Below are 18,476 nucleotides of genomic sequence, written 5' to 3' on the forward strand. Positions count from 1 at the left end.
CGTCTCCTCCGCGGTGCAGCCCGGGACGTTCCGCAGGCAGCTCAGGGGCACGGCGGCTGCGGGCTCAGCCCAGCGCCCCGGGCTGTCCCGCACCTGTCCGGGAGAGGCTGTCAGGGCAGCGCCGGCCCGCCCGCCTTTCGCAAAGCCGCACACGCCGCGCGTCGGGAGCGCCGCTGCCGCCTCACGGCAGCACGGCTCGCCTGCCGTGTGCGCCCCGGAGCCGCGGCCTTTGTCCCGAGCAGAGGAGCGGGCCGGAGCTCCCCGCAGCGGGACAGAGGGTGGGCGAGGCCGCCCTGCTCCCCGCCCCCCGGGCGTCGCTGCGTTCCCGGGCGGTCCGGGCCGATGCGGCCCCTGGGCCGGCGGCACCGGCACCGGCACCGGGACGGGCCGCGGCGGGACGGTCGCCACGGCAACGCGGGCGATGCGTCGCCCTGACGTCACTTCCGCGCGAAGAGGGGCGGGGCGGCGCGCGCAGAGCCGTCATGGCGCTGTCGCGCGCGGAGCGCTGTCTCGCGCTGCTGCTGCGGCTGCTGTCGCGCGCCTGCCTCGCGCTGCTGGCGCTGCTGCCGCCGCCGCCGCGGGTGTGCCGCTCTCCGCGCGGCAGGTACCACCCGCGCCCCGGGGAGGGGGAGCGGGGACCCCGCGCCGCGGTGCATCCGCGGCTGACGGCAGCGCCCGCTGTGCCCCGTGCCCAGGTGGCGTGCATAGAGGTGGTGGAGGCGTACGTGGAGAGGATCAAGGAGGTGAACCCCCTCATCAATGCCGTGGTTAAGGACAGGTGAGCTGGAGGCAGCGGGCACGCTCGAGGAGGGGGTGGCTCCCCGCCTGCCTCTCCTCGGGCCCGGCGCTCTCCGCGCCGCCGCCGCCGCAGCAGCGCCGTGCCGAGCGGCCGGGATGCCGCTCCCGGCTCCGGCAAAGACCAGGCAGCCTCACTTCCCCCACGAGCTCCTGCCGCACTTGGGGGCCACCCGCCCTGCGGGGACCCCGCTCCTCTCTGATCCAGCGCCAGAACGCCGCCGGGTGCTTTGTTGCAGGTTTGAGGAGGCCCTGCAGGAAGCCCGGCAGGTCGATAAGCTGCTTTCGGAGGGTCCTGCCGATGACTGCCTGGAGGAGAAGTTCCCCTTGTTGGGAGTTCCCATCACCGTTAAGGAGGCCTTTTCTCTCTATGGTGGGTTTATCTTTGTGCCTCTCCAGGTCTTGATGTGCTCCCCAGAGTGGTGGGTGGCTGTGGCAGGTGCTTGGAGGGAAGTAGTCTCCCTTTTCCTGGCTTGCACCAAGCTCTGCCTTGGCTTCTGCGTTTCTGTTCATTTGTAGCACGCAGGTGCTACAGAGCTTGTGGTGCCTCAGAGGAGCAGCCCTCACTGGGAACCTGCTTCCTGCACCTCTGGGTTGTCTCGGGGCACTGGCCCTGATGCCTCCCTCCTGTTGACCTTGGCACCACAGGGATGCCCAACACCTCTGGCTTGGTCAACCGCCGCAACGTGATCGCCACCTTGGATGCCACTGTGGTGTCACGGCTGAAGCAGGCAGGTGCCATCCCGCTGGGTGTCACCAACTGCAGCGAGCTCTGCATGTGGTACGAGTCCAGCAACAAGGTCTACGGGAGGACCAACAACCCCTACGACCTACAGAGGACTGTGGGCGGCAGCTCAGGTGAACCCCAGCACCTCAGCAGGGTCCTGCACGAGTGGCAGGTTAAAATGCAGCGAGGGAAGAGTTCCAAGTCTCTGCATACAGCTACTAACGTGTCCCTGGGCTCTTGTGGAGCTTACGGGCCTCTTTCCTGGGCACTGCTGTAGGCTGTTGGGAGGTCTAGCTGCTTTGCCTCTTCTGGGTGTTTCATCTGGCATTGCTTCAGCCTGCTCTGTTGTATTTTGGCAGGAAAATCCCTTTGGCCTGCATTCCCCAGCTATCCCCTACCCATCACTAAAGCCAAGGTGTCCCCAACCCCTCTTGCTTTTTAGGCCCCCACCCTCCCTGTGAGGTGTTCCTGCTTTCCTGGATGATTTGCACCCTAAATCTGTGGGTTTTTGCCATGTTTTCTCCTGTGCAGGTGGGGAGGGCAGTGTCCTGGCAGCCGCCTGCTCAGTGGTGGGTGTGGGCTCTGACATCGGCGGCAGCATCCGAATGCCCGCCTTCTTCAATGGAGTCTTTGGCCATAAACCCACAACAGGTAAGGTGGGTGCTGCGGTCTCGTCCTCTTCCCCACCAGCAGAAATGCCATGAGGGGGAATGGGGGCTGTGGGATGAACCCCTTCCGGGCACCCCTAGGCTGGTCGCCGGTGGGATTGCTGTAAGGAGTCAGGGACCTCTTGCATGGGACAAGCCTGTTGAGGAACCACGGCTGGGGTTGGCAGTTGGGAAGCTTTTGGTGGTACAATGCCAGGCACATGGGAGACAGGCAGGGGTTTACTCAAGTATTGCATCCTCAGCATGGGATGTTTTCACAAGGTTGGGATCTGCTGGGATGTTTCTCTGTCTTTCAGTGTCCTGAATGGGTGCTTTTCCTCCCATCCCCACCCCATGAACCTTGCCATCAGCACTTGTGGGGTGTACAGTCTCTGGGGAACCATGTCTCCCTGCACCCAAAGACCCCCCCAGCAGGGCTGTCCCCATCTGGAGGCAATACTTGGGGTGGTATCTGACTTCTCTGCTCTCAGGGGTGGTGCCCAATGACGGCCAGTTCCCAAACGCTCACGGGGTGCGGACCAGCTACCTGTGCACGGGGCCCATGTGTCGCTACGCAGAGGACCTGGAGCCTGTGCTGAGAGTCATGGCTGGTCCTGGGGTCAGCAAGTGAGTTGTTCCCACTGCTCCAAGCTGCTGAGCTGGAGTCGCAGCTCTCTGGTCGTGACAATGTGTTAGACAGGTCTGCACCCTACCCAGTTTACTTGTTACTGATTTCCTTCCTCTGCTGCCGGCTTCAGCAGGAGCTTGGCTGCTGGGACTGCCCTTCCCACCACCCTTGTGCTCCCAGGAACTGGCAGCCATGGGCAGACTGATCGGTCCCCCTTCACCAGTGAGCTGCTTCCCAGCTCTGTCCCACACACCCCTCCCAGGGCTGACCTTGCTCCTGGGTATTACAGCACTTTTTTTTCCTACTGTTAAATAAGGAGTTTTCCATCCCCACACCATGGCCAGTTCAGTTCCTTCATTTCTTGCTCCGTGCAATCAAGTGCAACCATGCTGCATGCCAGTGAGGGGCAGAGTGGAGATGGGGCAGCCCTTTTTTTTTGCCACAGCCTACACACAGTTGCTCTCTCCATTACCACTCCACTTTTTCCTGGGCTCTTGTGCAATCCCAGCCTTGGCTGCAGCCAGAGTTTGTAGTCACAAGGTGCTTCTGGAGAAATGAGAACTTTCCCAACAGAAACTTGATGGGTCTGAGGGGGCAGGTGATGCATTGTGGGCAGCAGGTGTCTGTGACTTCAGGGTCTCACCTTACCATCCTGAGGGACAGAGCAGGATCTCTTGAGGACACATAGGAAGTGTGTGAGAACCTCTATAGCTGCAGAGGCGCTGGGGATGGATTTGTGACAAAGCACCATTCGTTTCCCAGGCTGAAACTGAATGAGAAGGTGTCGCTGGAGCAAATCAAATTCCACTGCATGGATCATGATGGTGGGTCCGTTTTTGTATCACCTGTGGACAAGGAGATCTTGCAGGCCCAAAAGAAGGTAGGAAGCAGCAGAGGATGGTACTAACTGGGGTAAGCCTGAAGATAGAACCTGGGGAGACTAGACAAAGGAGCCCTGGGAAGGGGAAAGAGTTGCTTTATGTGTGGCTCCTGCAGGAGCTGATGAAATGAAGGGCTGGGCAGGCAGCCTTGCATCCCAGTCCTGTGCTTTCAGGGGTTAAAAAGTAGAAAGAACTTCTTCAGGGCTAAAGAAGACACAAGGGGAAGATCTCGCGAGCAGGTCCCCTTACTCTCTTCTCTGTAGTTTCCACGGGCTGATGGCAGGCACCAGATCTTTGTGGAAACAAACCCATCCTTGCTCTTCCTTTCAGGTGGTGGAGCACCTCGAAAGTGACCTCGGGGTCCGGGTTCAGCATGTGGCAATCCACAAGATGAAGTATTCTTTCCAGATCTGGTCAGCCATGATGTCATCCAAGGACAGTGAGGGGCAGGTATGTTAGAGTGAGTTGGCAAAGGCACAACTTTGGTGGCATCAGGGAAGAAACAGCTGTTCAGGGCCAGCTGTGGAGAGTTGTAGGCTTCCCAAACCTACCCAGGGGCTTTCCCTGCTCCATGTGCCCCCCCAGTCCTCCTTTCACCTCTTCCTAACACAACACCTTCTCCCTTGCTGACCTGTGCGTTGAGGCCCTGGCTCTCAGTGGAGGAGCAATGTGGTAATTGGGGTGGGGGGGAGGTTGTTTTGGTACATTGACCTTTTCCATGCAGGTTGGTAAGTCAGCCAAGCAGGGGGCATCCTGCCTTGCTCTTTGCCCCATGCTGTGTCTTCTGACTTGTAGGCTTGGATTAACACCCTTCGGGATGCCAGGACAGGCAGGGGACTAGCAGCTTTCCAGCAGGAGACCTGCTTGTGTAATTTTTCCCTGGAATTGCAGCTGCTGTGCTATGCTCTGTGCATGCAGAAAAGTGCTTTGTAATAAAATAAACTTCTGGGAGTGTCATAACTTGTGCGTTCCTGGCACAGAGGCAGTGATGAAACAGCCCAGCCCCACCACACCAACGAGGGCTTGTCTGGCTCCTCTGCCTCCTTCTTCCAGGTCCCATTGTCATATCACAGAAGGAAGTGCCTCTGGGACATTATCCCTTGCGTTGTGTCAGTTGGGTGCTGCTTTGGGGGGTTCTCCCTTCTCCTTGCTTTCTCTGGTAGGGAGAAATGCTCCTGCTGCTGCCCTGGATCAGTGTCAGAGCTGTGGAGCTCCTGATGGGCATCTCCTGTGTGAAAGTGGGAACACCTCACATTGGCATAATAGGATAACCAGAATTTCCCTGGCCATTGCCAGCCTGTGCTTCCCTGCTGCATGTTGGCTTTGCTGACAGGGGGAGTGGGTATGTTACAGGAGGCACAAAGATTCACGGACCTGCTGGGGGACCATGGGAAGCCAGTGTGGCCGCTGTGGGAGCTGATGAAGTGGCTCGTGGGGCTGTCTTCTCACACTCTCCCAGCTATCGGTAATGCTGGCAGGGGCCCTGGGAAGTGCAGAGGCAGTGGTGGGGTGGGCAAGTTGTTAAATGCAGGTGTTACCCTTCCAATGCCCAGTGGAGCAACTCGGGGTTTGCCCTGAACAGCTTCAGCCTAGTTTGGCAAAGACACTCTGTGTCTTTGAGTTGCATGCCAGCTCAAGAGTGTGGGTCTTTGATAAATGGGAGTGGGTACCTTGGGGGAAGAAGTGAGGATGATGGAGCTGGGGGCAGGGTTCACTTTTGCTGTGAGCCACACCAGAATTGCTAGGGACTCAGAGAGCTCAGTCAGGGTCTGCACCAATCTTGTTTCCTAGCAGCAGGTACTAGAGGAACCCTAATTAGTGCAGTGGTGCTGCTGTCTAATGAGTGCTGAGGTCATTATGCCAGCTCTGCTCAACCCCACTGGCTGGAAAAGCTGGAAGGAAAGGGCAGGTTGAATGCTTGTCCCTTGGCAGAGCTGGGGGAATGCTGCCCACAGGGTTGTGCTAGGGGCAATCTGCTGTGGCTACTGGCAGGAAGGGGTACTTGGGGGGCCACCCCAGAAGCAGGGGATGTTGCATGTGGCTGGGCATTGTGATTTTGCCCCACGTAGCCCACAGTCCTCTCATACGCTCTTGTCCCCATTTCTGCCCTTTGCTGCAGCCCTGGGACTGACAGAGAAGCTGGTGAACCTCAACCTCAGTGGGAAGGCCAAGCTGGTGAGCATGGGGAAGAGCCTACAGGAGGAGATGGAGGCACTGCTGGGGCCGGATGGGGTGCTCCTCTACCCCTCACACCCCACCATCGCCCCCAAGCACCACTCGCCCATCTGCATGCCCTTCAATTTTGCCTACACAGGTGAGCAGCCCTGGCTCCTGTGGAGTTGCAGCTAGGGCTAACAAAATTATCTCCCTGTGGCAGCAGTGTGGGCTGGCAGCTGGGGTTTTCCAGAGTGTTTGCATTGCTGATGGTGGGCTGTGCAGCAGAGAGGTGTCTTGTTGCTCCAGAGAGTGGAGTGAGGGTTGTTGTGCTTCATACTGTGTGGCATCTTTTACCTTTTGCCAAAGGTGCCTGCCTACAGCAGGGAAGGTGTGACTTTGTGGGTGGTGTTGGGGTTTAGCAGGAACCTGAGATCTGCCATCTCTTGGGGTACAGCCTGGGGCCCCTTATGTGGTCTGAGCACCTCAGTGCCAGTGTCAGTACTGCTTTGTGGAGTGATGGAAGACTGGTGCCTGGCACAGGAATGTCCCAAATTTGGCATGCCACGGTGTGTGCCATCCCTCGTGGATGCTGTTTACACACATGATGTGGGCACTGGGAATCTCTGGCCAGTGATGTCCTTTGTCACCATGTCTCTGCACTGCTGCATGAAGCACCAGCTCCCAGGATCTTGGTGCTGTGTATGACAGAGCTGCCTGCCCAGGGTGGAAGAGATGGGCAGTGATGTATCCCAGTTGTTGTGCTCACTCTGATCTATCCAACCTTCTCTCTTGCAGCCATCTTCAATGTCCTGGGCCTGCCGGTGACACAGTGCCCACTGGGGCTGGGCAGCGAGGGGCTGCCGCTGGGCATCCAGCTGGTGGCAGCCTCCTACAATGACCACTTGACGCTGGCAGTGGCTCGGTACCTCGAGAAAGCCTTTGGAGGATGGGTTTTGCCAGGGGAAGGTTAACCTTGGGAGGCAGGGACAGAGGCAGTGACAAGTGCTGATGCTTGATCCCATCACAGCACTGTCTGCTCCCTCTGCATCCCCCTGCACCCTGCTGGGAGTGGCTGGTGGTGCCTCCAGCGCGGGAACAGCTGGACCATTGCACTGGAGTCCTCATCCCTGTGGCACCCTCTGTCAGGGAGAGACCTGCCTTTCCCGAGTGCCTCAGGAGCCCCAGTGCTACAGTCTGAGGATGCCCTGTCTGCATCCTGTCTGCAGTGGGCACCCACCCACCTTTTCCGGGCCGTGGAGTTGGCCAGCTCTGTAACCCTTCTGCTTTCAAAGTGCTGAGTGAGAGTTGGGCAGAGGACGTGCTTCCAGATTACTGGGGGCAGCAGTGCAGCATCCTTCAGTGCTGCCTGGGCCCATGGGGGTCTGCCTTGGCCTGACCCTGCCCACAGGGCTGGACTGTGCCTGCTGCACCCAGGCTTGCTAGCCCCCAGAGTCCTCCCAAGCTCCTGCAGGCTTCCCCCCACCCTCTGACCAAAAAGGGAGAGGGGTTGAGGGGGCTGGAGGAGCCATAGGCCTGCCTCACCAACAGCGCTTTGTGGGGTGGTGGGTGCTGGGCTCTGCAGTGTGTGCAGCTGTCAGGCACAGCTGGGAGCATTTCAGCACTTGTATTCAGCAAGATATTAAAGAGCCTGTCCAGTCTACTATGGCTGTGTGTCCTTTTCCTCATGGCTGTCTCCCTTCCAGCTCCTGCCAGACCCCAGCCCCATCTCTACCAGAGAGGTGTCAGAGCTAACCAGCACTGCTGGCCATAGAAGTGGTGCAGGGACAACAGTGGAGGTGCTGGCATTGGCCCCTGGGGTGCCACTTGGCCACTCTAGGGCTCTGGTTTTGGAATGCCCAGGACAACAGTGGCTGCCGGGCCCTGGGCAGAGCTGAATGGTGCTTATGAGCTCCACAGTGCTGCCGTCAATGGCTGTGTTGGTCTTGCAATGGTTGCACAGTTCTTGGGAAGCACAAGTCCAGCTGTGTTTTGTCCCAGTGGGCTGCTGGAGGCATGGCACTCTTGAGGTGGTGCAGAGCCATGTGCAGGTCCCTCATGGTCTCCAGGGCAAAATGAGGGCCCCCAGCCCTGTGTGCCCAGCCTGCAGCATTAGTCTTGGCAAGGATAAAACCTGCTACTGGTTTTGCTGGGATGTCCTGGCCTTTGTCTGCCCTGCCATGTGCCACCCCTGGCCCGCACCCTTGCTCCTTTTTGTCCCAACGCCACTGATGGTCCATGCAGGGGTAGTGCAGGATGCTGGGATGGGGTGCTGGGACAGGCTGTGCCTCAGCTCTGGTGTGCAGAGGGCACTGCTGAGCACCCGTGCCCAGCTGGGACGTTGCTAACAAGGAAGCAAGGAAGGAAAAAAAAGCCCTGGCTCAGCAAAGGAGGTACAAACCACCCAAGTCAAATCACATCTCCCAGCGTGGTGGCACAGACAACAAGGACTGTCCCCCATCTGGAGGAATCCTGGCAGCTGAGCAGACCGTGGTAACGCTTCCAGTGAACACTCTGAGCCAAACGTGAGGTTGCTGAGCTGAGGGTGTTGTGTTTAACAGTGTGGTTGGTGAGGTGGGTTTCTGATATGGCAGAGGGGCAGAGAGGAAATGCTGGCTCAAAGTTGGGGGGGGTGCTGGTGCTTCAGGGTAGTGTGATGGGGATCCAGACAAAGGAGAGGGTGTGCAGAGCAGAGGGGGTTAATCCCCACAATCTCAGTTATTGCCACAACACTGGAATTTTTTCCTCTGGCCATGGCAGAAAGGGGAACGGGTGTGCTGGGGTTCAGAGGGGGGCTGGCAGGGGCTGGCCTGCAGTTGCCCTCGCTGCTTCAGGGAAGCATTGCCTCCCTTGTGCTGCCTTCTGCAGGGAGAGCAGCCCTGTCCCTGCCTGCACAGGCAGCCAGTCCTGTGGTCTCCATCAGTTTCCCAGCTCCTAAGCCCCAGGAACAATCCTGGAGGCTCTTTCTCCCTCCAGGCAGAAATCATGCCTCCTTCAATGGGCTCTGTTGCAAAGCCAGGAGGGTTCTTGCTGGTCTCAGGATGAGGGGAATCGCTAGGCTGACTGCTTGTGCTTCAGCTCTGGTGTTTCAGAGGTCTTACCTAAGTCCACACCCACAGTTTGCAGCTGCGTGTCCCTGCTTGTTGACTGTTCCTCCTTGTTTCAAGCTCTTAATGCTGCAAGGGACAGAGAAAACATGGGGGCAATGTTTTGTACTCACCTGCTGAGGTGGTTGTGCTTGTAACAGTGCAAAGTCAGTGTGAAATGGGAAGAATGAGAAGCAGTGACAGTGGTGAGCCAGCCCTACTGGTGTCCCATCTGGTCAGGGGTTCTTCCACCCCTCTGCCTCTGGAGGTGGCCCTGGGCTCCCTACCTTCATGGTGGAATGTGTCCCCACAACCACAAGGTTGGTGTTGGTAGCCTCAATGTCTGCTCCAGGAGAGGAAGGTTACCTCCATGACTGGCAAGAGCAGGAAAAGATTCCTGGTGACTGAATGGTGGGGCAAGGCAAAGGTAAGAAGGGACTGGCCAGGTGCTGGTGCCCAGCCAGACTAGCTTGTGCTGTGGTTCAGTCTGAGATCTCTGCTTCCAGCCCAAGAGGGTCCCTCATTGTGCCCCATTTTACCTTGTGGGTGACATCACACACGGTGCCCTCCCCGTACCAGCGAGGCTGTGGGATGGCTGGGGGTGTCCTGGCAGTGGTGTCACAGGATTTGCCAGTGTGAGTCATGCCCAGAGCTGGGCTGAGTCACCTCCCCAGTGGTGTGAGTATCAGGTGAGGAGCTTTCTCAGAGCCACATCCTGGTGACAAAGGGAGTGTGGATTCTCACCACGGGGTGCCAGAGGTGGGTGCAACAGAAGGTTGCTGCAGCATCTGCATAGTGCCATAGCAGTGTGGCAGCTGCCCACTGTCCCTGTAGGTCCACTTACCACCACAGCCCTGAGGGTACCTGCCCTGCTGCACCCCCCAGGGTGCAGCAGAAGGTCCCCTCCATAGTGGACACCTCTGTGCCACAATAGGCATGTGGACTCCATGGCGCAGTGTCACTGGCTGAAGCTTCTGTTTTTAATCCCAGGTCCCAGCAGCCCATCATGTCCGTGGGTAGCAGAACAGCTCCAGCACACCCATCCCTTTCCATGGCCCCCAGCATGGCTGCATAGTGCTGGGGCAGATGGATGGGCTGTGGGAGGATGAGCCCTGCCCTGCTCCTGCTGCTGTTCCTGGCCAGCTGCTCCCTGCTCCAAGGTAAGCCAGTGCTGAAGCTGTCACCACAGTCTGGGGGGGGACCCTGGCTGCAGGGCAGAGAAGGCACAGGGACGCCTCTCAGACCTCCTGAAGGTACCTGTGAAGAGGAGAGGCCCAAGTGGTCATCAAGGAATGATGAGAAAGAAAACCCCGGGTCAGCAGCAGCTGTGTCAGGTCTCTCCGACTTTGTCAGCTGTGTCTCTGCTTTAGCAGAAGCATGGAGAGGGTGTTTTCAGTGTGCAACAGACTGGGAGGATACAGGTGCTGAGCGCCTGCTTTGAAGTCAGTGTTTGCCCACTGGGACAAAGCTGGTGAACCTGTGCACCAGGCCACAAGGGGACCCTGCAGGACGCTGCCTCATACCCCTCTGCTCCCTCCCCAGGGATGATACCAAGGCCACGGCGCGTCAGGCTGGAGGCACGGAACTTCCATGTCTGGCTGCGTTGGGAGCCACACCCCAGCTCACCCAGCTCTGCCACTTACGAGGTGGAGTGGAGGAACAGGTAGGTGGGGGTGAAGGGGTCTGGTCCTCTTACACCATGGCAGAGGCTGTTGGGGACCCCTGGCAGCCAGAGGACTGTTGTCTGGCAGTAAATGCCACAGAGTAACAGAGCAGTGGAGTTGGCAGGGATTGGCTTGTCCTACCCCTGCACATGCAAGGTCAGCTCAGGACTGTGTCCTGGTGGGTTTTGAACAACTTCAGGACAACATCCCTTGACAGCTTGGTCCCTTTCCTGGTCACTCTCCCAGTAACAAACTAAGGGGTTGCTTTTGGACTGCGGTTTTGGATTTGTTTTTTTTTCCCACTATGCTAAATGGGATTTCCTGTATTTCAACTTGTGTCCATTGCCTCTTGCCCTTTTGCTGGGCACCACTGAGAGGAAGGCTCTATCTTTGTCTCGTGTTGGTAAGATCCCCCCACCCAAAGTCACCTTTCTCTGACGCTCAAGCTGTCACCACTCGCTCAGTTTCCCTCGTACCACAGAGACTCAACAGCCTCATCTCCTTGGTGGGTTCTCCCTGCCACGGCTGTGTGTTTCCTCATTGTGGAGAGCACAGGTCAGAGCACAGTTCCAGATGCCATCTGTCCCCAGGAGGGAGTCAACTTGCTGGTGACCCCCCTTCTCACACATCCCGGGAACGCTGTTGGCTGATGCCTGGGCTTTCCTATGCTTTCCACCTGGGCAGGATGGCGGTGGCTGGGCAGCCCTCCTTTTGGGCTGGGAGGATGCTGAAAAGAAGCAATCCCTGTGCTTTCTCCCTTGGCAGAACCTCAAACTGGACCAAGGCAGGTGCCTATGGGTGGAACAGCAGAAACTCCTGGGTGTGTGAGCTGTATTTTGACAGGATTCATGATATCTACTGGGCACGGGTGAGAATGGTGGCCGGAGGTGAACAGTCCGAGTGGGCCAGTTCCAGTGAGCTACAGCTGTACAGAGACAGTAAGGACTGGGGAGCTTCTCCAGCTGGGCTCTTCCTGGGGGACTGAGGGGGAGAAGGGACCTTGGAGAGATCTGATGGGATACAGTGGGAAAGCATATTGGGATACTGGAGGGAAAAGAGTCAAGAGCCCTAACCAGAGGAAAGGGATGAGGCAGAGCTGCTGGAGGATAGCTGGGTAAAGAGCAAAAGGACAGAGGAGAGAGACACAGTGAGGTGATTGGTAGGAGGCCCCAGGCCAGCAAGGCACCATGAGAATTTGGGTCTCTGGGGAATGCAGTGAGATGGGGCAGGAAAGAGGATATGCCTCCGGGCTTGGCTTTTAAAAGGCTCATCTTTCTCCCCTGTCATGGTCTGGGATGAAGCTGGTGCAGACAGGTGCAGGCAGGGGCAGACCCTCTGGTGATCCATTCATCCTGACTATTGTGTTTGCCTGGTGTGGGAATGTGCCTCTTCTCAGTCACAGACTGGCTGTTCTATCCAAAAAACCTAGCAGTCTCTTGGAGCTAGAAAATTTTCAGAACCCTCCTCTGACCTCCATCAGAGGGGTTGTTGCAATAAACAGAATGTGTAAACTAAATGGGTTCCATGTTGGAGGTTTGTGTTTCCTTGTTCATTCCCTCCAACTGGCATGGAAGTGGGTGCATTCAGTTAGAAAGTGATTGCTTGCCTTGGCAGTGGGGTCTCCAGACCCTGGTGGATGGCTCAGGGGTGAAGGTCTCAGCAGAGGGAGCCGGTGGTGCCACAGGTCTGTTGGTGTGAAGAGGAGGCAGAAGCGGTGCTAGCTGTCATGAAGCTGCCATTCCTAGAGCTGGTTTCAGAGCACAGAATGCCATCAGGCAAGACCCGAGGAGCTTCTGTGCTCTGACAGGGGAATGTCAGACAGAAAAATATAATTTCTAGAGAAACAAGATGTCTGCCTTCCTTTGAAGGCCTTAATTTTCAATTTTTTCCCCTTCCCTACAGCAATTGTTGGCCCCCCCAAGTTGTCCTGGCTGCTCCAGGACCAAATCCTCAGTGTAAACATCATCACACCACCCACTCCCTACCAGAGAAGAACTGGTTCCTACAAGCCAGTCAACCAAGTGCTGCTGAAGCTGTGGTACTGGCTGCACCTGTACGAGGGGGACCTGCTTGTCCAGCAGGTATGTGTGGTAGCTGGGCAGGGCCCAGAAGTGCAGGACTTGCACAAGCTTTCCTGGTGCAGCAAAGCCACCATCTCAGGTTGCGGCGGTGTGCCTGTGCTGCAGCCCTGCCCACACCTGGCTGTGCATGCAGCTGTGAGGTGCTGTGCACCCCCAGTGTGGGGCCCCCACCTCAGCAAGGCAGGAGACCGCTTCCCTCCCTTGGGTGAGAAGAACTGGACTGGTTCTGTTCAAACAGATGAAAGGTGATGCCACAGGTGTTTCAGGAGATGCTCTGGAATGTGAACACCTCCTGGGGCAAAGAACGGAGTGTTGGAGGTGCCCGGGAGGAGGGACCATGGGGCAAGTGGGATGTTGGGGCTGCACAGAGCGGTGGAGCCATGCACAAACCCCACCTCCAGCTTCTGTGGCCACCCGATCCATCTGCTTTCAGGTGCCCTGCAAACGGAGCAGTAAGGAAGTGCCTTGCACCTTTGGGCACCTGAAGCCCAGCACACAGTACTGTGTCCGGACGGTGGCTGCAGACATTGCCAGGGAGCGGAGCCGGGAGGCTGAGCAGTGCCTGGTGACTCCAGCAGGCCCTTCAGGTGGGAGGACTCTCACCAACTCAGCTGGCATGGTTGCATCTCAGGTCCTGCTCACAGCACAGACGTGTGTTGAGGTGTGAATACCTCACCCTCAGCCACTGTGGTCAGCGTTGTGGCCCAGTGCTGCCCAGTGGGGAGCTCTCATGGCGATGCTTTTTTGTCATCTGCCTTGGGCTTGCCTCCTGAAACATCCCAGTGTGATGTGGATGGGAAACACTGATAGAGGGTGGGGTGGGAGAGATGTGTTTGAGTGACCCCTCAGCCTGCTGTGACGTCCTGGCAGGCTTTCCATGGGTCCTTGCTGTCCTCAGTGCCTTCTTCCTGCTGCTGCTACTAAGTGTGGCCGGGATCTGCCTCATGCAGCTGTATGTCTTTCCCAGTCCTTCGGAGATGTGCCTCCCAAAAGCACTGGTGAGTGACAATCCTCCTCCAGCCTCCACCTTGTGTGTAGCCATAGCCAAGCCAGGGTTCCCTGAATCTGCAAGGGCTCAGCACCTCCTTTCCTCCAGCTCTCACATTACCAAGCCCATTTTGGTACCCAGATGCCTCCCCTGCTATCTGATCTACTGTCTCCCAAGGAGAAGGTACTGGTGGAGGGCATTGGCCAGCCATGAGTCACAGCAGAGGATGGGGTCTCAGGCAGTGCAGCCCTTGGTGTTCAGCATAGCTTGTCACAACCCCCTTGCTGGCAGGGCTTTGGCCAGCTGAGGCTGACCATGTCACTGCTTTTGTCCTTGCAGGCTCTCCAGAACAGTGAGCTGAGTGTGGCCATGCAGGTGCCTCCACTCCAGCCTGAGGAGGACCCGCTGGCCCTGCTCCTGCAGACTGTGCTCCCCTCCCACAGGCCATCCACAGCTGTGCAGGCATCAGCCACGGTTCCACAGCTTCTGCAAGGCCTTGTCCAGGATGTGAGTGGCTACTGTGCCAATGGGTTTGGCCCAAACTGCACTGAGGGAAGGCACCCATCCTGCAACCACAGTCAGCTGGGGCATGCCTTAGGTTCCCAGGTCCCCTCACAGCTGGAGAAGGATGGGGAGGCAGGTGATGGGGATGATTTGCCAGAGCAGCAGGTGCTAGTGGGACTGGCTGGACACAGCTACCTAGCTGACAGGGACAGCCAGTTACCTGAAATATGGCTCCCCCTGCACCTCCAGCTTTATTCTAAATGCCAGTGCCCAGTCCTGGGAGCAGGCAGCCACCTTCCTCTGCCCGTGCCAAGCAGAAGCTGCAGCCAGGAGTACCGGCAGGAGAGTCTCGGCACAGGCGGGCCCTGGGTCCGGCTCAGCTCCGTGCAGCTCCCGGCCAGTACGGAGGCAGAGGGAGGGCAGCGCCTCTGTGCTCCCCGGCCCCTGCGTGGCGGCGGGACTGAACCACAACGCGGTGACGGCACCGTGCAGCGAGGCCGCTCGGAGCAGGCAGAACCGCGTCTGCCCAGCCCCTGCCAGCTGCCCCCCTCGCCCCGCAGCGTCCTGCGGGCACTCGCCCTATCCGGCTACGAGCCCCGAGCCCCGTGCGGCAGCGAGCCACAGCGAGCCAGCTCCGGGCAGAGCCCAGGCCGCCTCCCGAGCTGTCCTAACCTGTGCTGCCGGGCTGGCCATGGGGCTGGGGCGGGCTCCCAAGGGCAGGCAGAGGCATATTCCGGGCACAGCCGCCAAGGATCCGCCAAGGACGGGCGGGACCCAGAGCTTTCATCTGGGTGCTCCTTAGACACAGCCTAAGGAGCATTGACCAACGCTGAACCCCCAAAACTCTTATCTAGAGATCTGTCTGTATGTGTGTGTATGGTACACTATCTATAGTAATGTAACACTGATATATACATGTATATTTATAAAGCTCTTTAGTGAAAATTGTTCAGGTTTTTACTTCTCTGGAAATATTGATTCTGGAGCTGTTTTTAAATATCACTAATTTATTCTAGAAAACTGGCTTCCCTATTCATTGTTTCTGTGTTACAGACCCAGCACGGCCCTTCCCTGTGCAGCAGTCAGGAAAGGCACAGGGTAAACTTGGGGTTTTCCAGGCAGAAAATTGCACCCACAATCTCTGTCTTGCTCTCCTGTGGGAAAAGACTGGTTTTTAGCACCATGGGATGCATTTATTATTCCTGCTGCTAGCACTGGGGTGATTTATGGCTGAGAAACCCTGCCCTGCAGTTGTCCCTTGGGATGTGTTTTGAGGCTGTGCCTGAAGCCACAGAGGCCAGGGGAAACCTCCTTGTGCTGTGTCGCAGGCTGGGATCAGTGCAGTCAAAATGTAACAAATGCAACAAAATGTGACAAATCCAGGCTCTTGGACTCACTAAAATTACTCTGGATCTGGGAACAGGTGAGAAACTGATGTCTAGTGTCCAGGCAGCTGGTGGAGGGGATGGAGGTACAGTGCTGCCAGTCTTAGGGAGCCTTTGGGGCTGTGCAGGGCCATGTTCCAACACTGTGAGTCACTCCCGGCACCCCAGCCATGCTCCATCCCTGCCTTGTACTGCAGGCTGACCCCTGTAGCCCACAAGTATTGGAGTGTACCAATGTTACAGACTTGGACTGCCTTGGTCTGTCTGGCCTCGCTGCTGACCAAACAGCGGCACCTGTGCTCCTCCCTCCCCGGAGTCGCTGTTCAGTACCTGTGGTCTCAGCTGGGCACGTGGGGACAAGTCGGGCATGCCCCGAGCTCCAGAGCTGGCGGGTGGAGCTTGCTGCTGAGGGGGGCACTCCTCAGGCCTCCCTGAGCTGGAGAAACCTTTGAGGCGAGGTGAAGAAAGGAGCGGGTCCTGATGGAGAGTTTTTAATCCAGAGTTTTTATTTTGGTGGCACGGCCTCTGAATCTTGCAACAACTCCACTGAACTCTCCCACCAGAACTCTCCACCAGAACCCCAACTGCGTGCTCTGCTTGCCCCTTTACCTGGGGAGAGGAGCAGGGGAGGGGACCCAGGGAGAACCAACCAGGCACAGGGGGAGGTGATCTCAGGTGAGAGGGACACCTGGGAGCGCCAGTGACCCCCCAGGGGGTGGAGAGCATCCTCTGAACCTGCCAATTGCTCAACGCTCTCCTTGGTATTTCTGGGTTGATAGACAATGCCCAGCAGGGATCAAAGGAGAGGTGATTGACAGCTCACCTGGGGAAGGAAACTTCAGGGAGGAACCAGGGGAAACCGAGGCAGGTCATGACATCACACCGCAACACACAAGAGTCCATGAGGGAGCAGAGATTCACCTGCAGTTCAGGGAGGACCCTATACCAGATGCCCAAAGGAGGCCATGACTGTATGGGAAGATCATGACTGGAGCAAACTCCTGGCAGGCAGGACCTGTGGCCCCATGGAGAGAGGAGCTCAAGCTGAAACAGTTTTGCTAAGGGGATTGCGACCTCCTAGGGAGAATGATAGAGCAGCTTGGGGATGTGTCTGGCATCTGGCCCAGGTCAATCTCTCTCAGTCGATGTGTGGACATGTCACGTATTGAAGAAATTGAGCTGAATTAACACAAAAAAAAAGGAGAGTCCCAAGAGCTGTTTGAGGAACACATGTATCACCCATATGCTTTTTTTCTACCTATGAAGTTGATGTCCAATTTCTATCTCCTTTGTCCCTCACACTGTCTGATCTGCCTCAAGGTCATGGTCAAGCCCTACACACCTGCAGCCCTGTTTGATCAATTGCCTCATCCCTATAGCCCACAGAGCCTCCAACCCCACCCCACTCTGGAAGGTCACTGCATGGTCCCAGGCAAGGCACCTCTTAGCAGGAGCATCAGTCAGAGCTGCTGTTTGTGCCAAGGCTCTGGGCAGGAGCCACATCCCAAGCAGGAGCTTGTCCAGGCCCAGTAGAGTGTCCATCATGTTGCTCCAGCCCGGTCCTGGGTGGTTTGCCAGGACATTGGACCAGTGCAATGGGACCAGACTGGCTCCACAGCTGCTGTGTTGTGGGAGCTGGGCTTGCACTGGGGCACGACCAGTGCTCTGATCACAGCTGGCCAGGTCTCTACAGGTCTGAAGAGGACCAGCTCTTTCCTGAGTCTGTGGCTGGACAAGGGTGCTGGCATCCCCATGGGTGATTTAGGCAGTCACTCACTGGCAGCAGGGGCTTGCCCTGGCCCAGGGGTGGTTGGACAACTGGAATGTTCCCAGTCATATAAAAGAGTTGTTCATGGGGAGTGGAAAAAGACAGAAGGGTTGAGACATTTCAAGATGCCATCAGCAGCTGAAGTTTCCGAGTGGATGCAAGAGGGGGTTTCTGCTTTGCCTCAGAGATGCGAGTAGCGTGTGGGTTTCTGCAGAACCTCAGAGAGAAAGTGCAACATTCGCTGCAGGGTGAGGTCCCGGCATGTCCCAGGAGAGACCTGTCACCATTATGTGCAGCACGTGGCCTGGGTGGAGTGTCTGAATTAGATCCCACTTTCATCTACCTGGCAGGCTGTTTTGTGCTGAACAGGACTGGACTGTGCTGGAGGATGGACTTGGGTCAGGGGTAAGCCCCCAGCCCTGGGTAAGATGTCAGCCCCAGGCAGGTCTGTGCAGGACACCAGAGCAGTCCCTCCATCACCACTGCAGCCTCAGTCATGTGCATACAGCGGGGTCCTCCCTTAGCATTCTATACTCCCTCCACAGCCTGGAAAGGGCTGAGCCAGCGACTGGGCCTTAGGCACCCAGCCCACCCTAAGCACCATCATCTTGGAGGTCAGATGCCATCTCTGGTGCTGGCCTCAGGCCCACAGCACAGCGCTGTGGCTGCAGGTACAGGTGCGGGGGCTGGTAAAAGCTCTGACTCACCACGATCTATCCCCTGTTCCTTCTCTCTGTGGTGTTTTCACATTCTGCTGGTGCCAGATCAAAGCAAAAAGTGAGATGCTACTGCAAACAGCTCTTTATTAGAAACAGTGGGTTTAGGACTGTGCAAGAGTGTATTTCTTATTACTAATTCTCAGAGAGCAGAGCTGCCAGCCTTTGAAAATGGTGCACAGTGGAAAATTGCTCTTTGAGGGCTAATGGGGCTTTCACAGTCACTGAGTGGGAACCATTGTACCTGACAACCATGAGAGATGTGGTGGCCCCTGAAATGATGGGGGGAAATCAAGCTCTTATATTTTGTGGGCTGCCAGTACCCAGGACCATCCCCATGAGCCTTTGGGAGGCAGAGCTGCAGGGTCTGCCCTGACCCTGTGGCCACTCTGCTCTGTCTGCTTTCTCTCCTGCCTGTCACTGCAGCTGCCCTGACCTTCTCTGGGACAGCC

The 18,476-nt window shown here is 57.3% G+C and overlaps 2 protein-coding genes across 2 annotated transcripts; both read left to right on the plus strand.

The window, feature by feature from the left end:
• The first annotated feature begins 467 nt into the window (after positions 1 to 467).
• On the plus strand, positions 468 to 7,500 carry FAAH2 (fatty acid amide hydrolase 2). Its single transcript, XM_039731282.1, has 10 exons — positions 468 to 778; positions 1,035 to 1,168; positions 1,444 to 1,653; positions 2,054 to 2,173; positions 2,661 to 2,796; positions 3,560 to 3,677; positions 4,009 to 4,128; positions 5,032 to 5,143; positions 5,798 to 5,992; positions 6,631 to 7,500. Exons 1-10 carry the CDS (start codon positions 483 to 485, stop codon positions 6,804 to 6,806), a joined length of 1,617 nt encoding a protein of 538 aa, XP_039587216.1. The 5' UTR covers positions 468 to 482; the 3' UTR covers positions 6,807 to 7,500.
• A 2,573-nt stretch (positions 7,501 to 10,073) lies between these two features.
• Positions 10,074 to 15,144, plus strand: LOC120512695. Its single transcript, XM_039731291.1, has 7 exons — positions 10,074 to 10,078; positions 10,461 to 10,581; positions 11,348 to 11,520; positions 12,485 to 12,663; positions 13,097 to 13,250; positions 13,534 to 13,661; positions 13,991 to 15,144. Exons 2-7 carry the CDS (start codon positions 10,463 to 10,465, stop codon positions 14,966 to 14,968), a joined length of 1,731 nt encoding a protein of 576 aa, XP_039587225.1. The 5' UTR covers positions 10,074 to 10,078; positions 10,461 to 10,462; the 3' UTR covers positions 14,969 to 15,144.
• Positions 15,145 to 18,476: the final 3,332 nt, after the last annotated feature.

This window comes from Passer montanus, unplaced genomic scaffold, assembly GCF_014805655.1.
Source record: "Passer montanus isolate IOZ18808 unplaced genomic scaffold, ASM1480565v1 scaffold76, whole genome shotgun sequence".
NCBI classification, from domain to species: domain Eukaryota; kingdom Metazoa; phylum Chordata; class Aves; order Passeriformes; family Passeridae; genus Passer; species Passer montanus.